Source organism: Lathyrus oleraceus, chromosome 3 (genome assembly GCF_024323335.1).
Source record: "Lathyrus oleraceus cultivar Zhongwan6 chromosome 3, CAAS_Psat_ZW6_1.0, whole genome shotgun sequence".
NCBI classification, from domain to species: Eukaryota; Viridiplantae; Streptophyta; class Magnoliopsida; order Fabales; family Fabaceae; genus Lathyrus; species Lathyrus oleraceus.
This window is the reverse complement of record NC_066581.1, coordinates 265,762,753-265,769,318: the sequence shown is the minus strand read 5'-3', so window position 1 is coordinate 265,769,318 and position 6,566 is coordinate 265,762,753. Positions and strand designations below refer to the sequence as shown.

Below are 6,566 nucleotides of genomic sequence, written 5' to 3'. Positions count from 1 at the left end.
CTCAGACTTGATAATTGATCTTCACCCTCATGACTTAAGCTATGTAACCTTTGGTGATGGAGCTAAAGGTGAAATAAAGGGGATAGGCAAGCTTGAATGTCCTGGAGCTCCTAAACTTGACAATATTCTTCTGGTCAAGGGCTTGACTTCAAATCTAATAAGCATCAGTCAGCTAGGGGATCAAGGTCTGAGTATCATCTTCACTAAAACTGAATGTCTGATTATGAACAAAGACAGTGAAGTAATTATGAAAGGAATCAGGACCAACAACAACTGCTACATGTGGAGCTCTCAAATGGATAATCCCTCTAAGATGAGTACAGTTGCAAGAAGAATCATCAAGGGAAAAGAAAAGTGTCAGGTAAGGGTGCTAATAGCTAACCCCAAGGAAGAAAAGGTCTTGATGGCACAAACACCTGAACACATGACTGGTGGTATGAAGACTGAAGTCAGTAAGAGCTTTGCTGGAACTGAGACACAAGGAAGTATGTCAGTTGAAAACAACAATGCTCAACCAGGGTGGATGAAATTGCTGAGAATTATCTACAATGTCACACTCGATGCTATGACATTGTATTATGACAACCTGACTGCAAAGGACTTGCATGAGGAAAAGGGAAAATTAGGGGCGTGTTTTTTTGAGAAAGTATGGCAATTAATGTGGAGTGGAAAAGGCAAGAATAATATTGTCTTCCCAATGAAAAGAAAAAGCCACATTACTAATGAACCATCTCTTAGTATTGGAAATAGCACACTCTGCCTGAACACAATCAAAGAACCTCTGCTAGGGCAAAGAAAGTTTTCTCAAAATTTCAACAACATGTCTCAACATCCGTCAACATCTAGCTCAAAATCCTTCCATACTAGAACTTCCTCCATGGAATTCTTAGATGAAGATTTGATGGAAGTAACTCCACTGCGTATGATACCTGGTAACGTTCCAAGCTCACCTTCCATGACTAGAGCTGAGCAAGGTAACACTCCTGAAAAATCGCCTGATAAAGAGGACATGCACTCTACTGATCGCATCATAAGAAACCTAGTTACTAGCATACTGAACGAAGAGCATGGAGTTAAGGACATTTTTACCCCTCTATCAAGAAGGGAACCCTCACCTGAGGTGGAAAGCCAAGCTGAGAAAGATGATAACTCATCTAAAACAGAAAAGGAAGTAGTTGCTGAGGGTCTGTGTTCACTTGAAAAAAACTTACCTAGAATGTCACCTGATACTGCTCAGGACATTGAGGAAGAAAGGTCTGAGGAAGAAGATGACACGTTGGTCAATCTTGTGAAAACAAGTATAGCCAATAGACTGAGAAAGAGGAGGAGTATGGCAGAGATAAGGACAAGTAGGAAAGAGAAAAGGGTTGGTAGTATAGGTCCCTCCAAATCTTGGAGTAAAGTAGAGGTCAGGAAGAAGAAAGACAGTGAAAGTTCTGAAGACGATGTTCCAGACATCTCCTCTAACAAAAGAAAGGCTGTAAAGAAGTCTTCCAACAAAGTAGCTGCTAAGCACCTAGACAAATGGAGGTTTGTCACTCAAAGAAGGGTAGCAGTTGAAAGAGAATTAGGGAAAGAGACTGTTGAAGTAAAGGAAGTAATGGAGCTAATCCAGGCAGTTGGTCTTATGAAAATTGTGACTGCTCTGCCTCAATGCTATGAAGGGCTAGTCAAAGAATTCATTGTAAACATTCCTGATGAGAGTTATGGAAAAAGCAGCAGGGAGGTCTGCAAAGTGGTTGTTAGGGGTAAGTGTGTGAATCTTTCACCAACCATCATCAACAGGTTCCTGGAAAGAGGAACTGATGAAGGGGTAGATCTAGAGGCCACAGATAATGAGATCTGTAGGATGATTACAGCTGGCCAAATTAATGAATGGCCCAGTAGGAAACACCTTGCAGCTAGTAAACTAACTGTCAAGTATGCCTTCTTGCATAAGATTGGTTCTGCAAATTGGGTTCCTACTAATCACATATCCACCATCTCCATTGCTCTTGGGAGGATCATTCATGCTATTGGAACAAGGGTTAACTATGACTTTGGCAAGTTCATATTTGAGCAAACCATTAGACATGCTTCCACCAATGCTGTAAAGTTGCCCATTGTTTTTCCATCTATCATCTGTGGGATCATCCTGAGTCAACAACCAGGAATCCTGAGGCCAAGTGATATCCCTAGCAGGAGGAAAATCCCTCTGTCCATCCATTACAAGCTGTTTAAGGGAAGTCATGTCAATGATGTCATGACATCTGCCAGAAGGGAGTCTGCACCCAAAGGAAGTCTGATTGACCAACTGAAAGAGACCTGCAAGGAACTGGACAATGGAATAAAGGTGGCAAAAGCTAGAAAAGAGGCTTTAGAAGTTCTCATCTGTAGCCTGGAAAGGGAAGAAAGAGAAAAGATTGGAAAGGAATCAATTACAAGATCCCAATCCTGTTCTGAAAGCTCAGAAGATTTTGAAGATGAAGATGAAGGTGAAGAAGATACCTCTTCTTCTGATTAATGGTTCCTGCCTGTATTGAAGACCTGGGGGGAGCTGGAAGGGATGGTGGAAATTGTTGCTGTTTGGAAAGCTGGTGTTCTTTCTGTTTTTGTATTTTGTGGCAGTCCTCATGATGCATGTTATGTAATATTTAGGGCTCTTAATGAGTTCCTTGAATTTGTTCATTGTCTCAGCTTTCTGCTGTGTATAATGATGTTGTGTACTTCCTGAATTTTTGTTTTAACATGCTTAATGTTATAACATATGTTTTAACTTTCTCTGCTAGACTAATAGACATTTATTTTGTCTGATTGGTCACCTTTGGTCAATTTTGACTAAAAACGGGGAGAAGTGCATGATATGGAAGTTGGATGTGGCTGATCAGAAGGACAACTATTATTGATATGGTGCACAGGTGCTGATGTTGTAGCAGATGGTGCACAGGTGTTGATGTTGTAGCAGATGTCAGTATGACATTTTGGCTGGTACAGGTGCTGGAGTTACGGTAGCTGTTATTTGATGAATGCACAAATTTAGGGGGAGAAGAAGTACCCTGGTGTATTGTGCATTTGTGTGTCTTACTAGTTGCATCCATAACTAATAATTCTATTGATTGTTGCACAGATTTAGGGGGAGGAGAAGTACCCTTGTGCTTATGTGTATTACTAGTAGCCATAGCTAGTAATTGTTTTGCTTCTGCTGCTGATTAAACTACTGTTATATGGTTTAACTGCTGATAGTTTAACTTGTGAACAAAAAGGACAGATATATGTTTTAGCCAAAATTTGCCAAAGGGGGAGTTTGTTGATTCTAAGAGTTGGCAGCAATTTTGGTAAAACAAAGAGTGTTCACAAGATATCTTGTGTGATGTCTTAACATGAGATATCCTATGTACCTGCTGAAGATGAAGAACATATGCAAGCAGGATTGTTTCAGAATGCCACATACATTGACAAGGCTTCTAATATTGGTTGTACCTGTTGGAGCTTAAATGGAAGACATATGATGCAGGATTGGTTCAGGTGACATACTCATTGTCATGGTAACTGATATGGCTGTACCTGCTATAAAAGGAAACTGGATTATGCAGGATTTTTCCAGATGTCAGACCCGATGTCTTGACATCTTGTACACAGAACATTCAGTATGAATGTCTGGTGTTTTGTGATTGCACAATTAGTGGCAATCATTGGTTGATTGAAGATATGGCTAGCTGGCGCATTCTATCAAGGATATCAACCAGATTTGTTTATTTTCCAAGGAGATCTTTACAACTGATATGAAAAGATTTGATTGGAAAATATATCTAAGGTTTTCAAGGTGTCCAATACTTCTATAAAAAGGGACTTAGAAAACCTGATTGTACACACAACCAAGACTGAGCGAAATTTAGAGAGAGAGCTAGGGTTTGTGTCTGTAGGTCATTCAAGTCATCCATTGATGATTGAATTGGACTGATTTGTCTTCTTGATCAAAGCTTTGAAGCAAGATCAAGAGTGTGTCTTCTTGATTGAAACTGTGAAGTAAAATCAAGAATATTGTAATTGAAAAGTATTTGCTTTTCACAAGGGACTATTGTTTTCAATCACGGGTGTGTGATTGTAAGGGAAGTGACTGGGTTCTCATATGTAAGAGTGCTTAGGTAGAAATTGCACGGGTAGAGATTAGGTGAGAAAGACTGTAACTTGGTGAAGTGTACGGATAGTCTTTGAACTAATTCTATTTTAGTGGATTTCCTTCCTGGCTTGGTAGCCCCCAGACGTAGGTGAGTTGCACTGAACTGGGTTAACAATTGCTTGTGTTATTTGCTTTACCATTCTGTTTCTGTTTATCCATTGTTTATAACCAGATATCAGTGTCGTGACATTACCTTCGACATCTTATATCTGATACCAGAATTTCAATAAGCATCTTGGCTCCTTACCCTTGGGTGGGATCCCTTGAGATTTGGTTTGAGATCACCAATCATGCTTGAATTGTATATTATTTCTTTTCTCATTTACTAACCAAAAGCATAAAAATATGTCACTGACATCTCTTGTTTGTAGCTTGAGCAGTCACAAGGTCTAAAGCTTCTAGGAGATCCTATGTGCATTCATAGGGCCAATTGAAGATCAAAGCAAGCATGACAATGGTTACCAAAGCTCTCATCCATCAAATATTCCTCCCAAGTGTCTCAATTCATCATTTTGATCAAAGCAAATCAAGGGGCATGAGGCTTGTTTCCCAAGGAAACCCTAATCCATCTATTCATCAACTAAGCCTTGCTCATGAAGCAACTTTAACTTTTGATCAAATGAAATCAAGGGGAGTTCTTTAATTCATCATTTCATGCATATTTTAACTTATATGAGTATCCTCAATCATCAATTCATCAAGATATGAGGTTTGGACTTGAGAAGTTGATCAGTCAATTCATCTGACTATTTTGAAATACACTGAGACTTAACTTTTTATGTGTTTGTCAAATGGAGATGACCCCAAGAGAAACAATGTTCTTAAGAACCATACAAACAACTTTCATGTTCATAAAAAAATTGATTTGAAGCTTGGAAGGTCATCATCCATTCCAAGACATTATAGGTCATTTTGACTGAAACCCTAATTTTGGGTTAACTTCCCAAAGACATAACTCTTTCATTTTTCATGATTTTTAGGTGGGATCAAATGAATTGGAAAGCTTAAGATGTCTAATTCAAATGTTATGTTTATAAAAATTTCAAAATCTCAAAATAAATACATGTGATAATGCAAAACATTATAGGTCACTTTGGACCAAATGCATTGAAATGTGAAAAAGTCCAACTTCAAGTGCCCATAACTTCTTCATAAAAAATCCAAATGATGCAAAATTTAAGTCCAAATTGATTTCCTTGAAAATATATACAACTTTTACGTTGTAGATTTTGTCATTTGGAGCTTTCATCATTGAAACAGAAGGGCTTGAACTTTGGCATATTTTGAAAATCTCACATGTGCATGTTTTGCACCCTACACTTCATGTCCACTTTTCATCAATTTCCAAGGCTCAAATGGAGTTTTGATCAACATGACAAATGATCCTTATGCGAAAAGCTTTCCAACCATTACTCATGAGGTGGTGTTTCAAGTTTGGACATAGCACTTTTGAAGGCTTGAACATTATGGCACATTTTGGAAAATCATTAAAATTTGCATTGCATGAACCATTATTACATAAGCTGAACGTCCAAATTACTTCTATCATGCATCAGCTACCAAATCCAAGTGGAATTGGGCCCTCCGTGCGCTTGTACAGGCCCATGCATGGAGGCCCTTTCCATTCATGCAAGTTTATGATCATGCATTTTCAGCTTGCCTTGCCTATAAATACAATGCATATGAGCTTCATTTCACTAACCTGAAGGCGCCCCAAATGCTGTGCAACTGAAACCTCACCCTCACACCAAAGAAACTCTCTCATTTTTCTCTCAATTTTCAGATCTGAATTTTGATTTCCTCGATTGAAATTTCATATCTAAAAGTTCCTAAACCTCTTCACCTTGATCCATAGAGTAAACTGTAAGCATTAGCATCAAGAAATTATGACTCCAAGCCCTGCAAATCAGAGGTTTACCCCAAATTTTATTTTATTCGAATCAGCTTGTATAGTGCTTATTTCTTGTTGTTGTGGTGTGATCTGAAGTCCTCTGCATAGAGGCAACACTATTGAGCTTTCAATTTTCAAAAATCATGAAGTTCATTTGAACACCACAGATCTTCCATCTCTGATTTCTTTCAATATAGAAATCTAGAGTGGATTTGGTTGGTAAAGGGGTGATGTACATCACCCCAGCTTTCGATTGATGCCTGGATCGTAGCATTTGGTTAGCTTTCATTTCTCTGCAATTTTGGACTTGGCCGGAAGTTGGCCGGAGAAAACGGTGGCGCTGGCCACCGTCTGGTCCCCAGATTGGATCTGAGTCGTCCATCTCATTTCCCAGATTAAATCTCATGCGTCAATTGTTATGACTTTATTATTGGCTTGGTGCGCTTCAGTTGACTCATGCACATGGTAGGCGCACGTTTCCTGACCTCATGATTTTCCAGCTCAATTAATGAGCTC

The 6,566-nt window shown here is 39.0% G+C and overlaps 1 protein-coding gene across 1 annotated transcript; it reads left to right on the top strand.

The window, feature by feature from the left end:
* The first annotated feature begins 313 nt into the window (after positions 1 to 313).
* Positions 314 to 3,112, top strand: LOC127130765 (uncharacterized). Its single transcript, XM_051059729.1, has 5 exons — positions 314 to 674; positions 891 to 974; positions 1,164 to 1,298; positions 1,407 to 2,026; positions 3,107 to 3,112. Exons 1-5 carry the CDS (start codon positions 314 to 316, stop codon positions 3,110 to 3,112), a joined length of 1,206 nt encoding a protein of 401 aa, XP_050915686.1.
* Positions 3,113 to 6,566: the final 3,454 nt, after the last annotated feature.

Coding starts and splice junctions, on each gene's coding strand:
- LOC127130765 (XM_051059729.1), top strand. CDS start 314: ATGAGTACAGTTGCAAGAAGAATCATCAAGGGAAAAGAAAAGTGTCAG. Junction 675..890: donor ATTAATGTGGAGTGGAAAAG/GCAAGAATAATA, acceptor TGGAATTCTTAG/ATGAAGATTTGATGGAAGTA. Junction 1,299..1,406: donor GGTCAATCTTGTGAAAACAA/GTATAGCCAATA, acceptor GGAGTAAAGTAG/AGGTCAGGAAGAAGAAAGAC.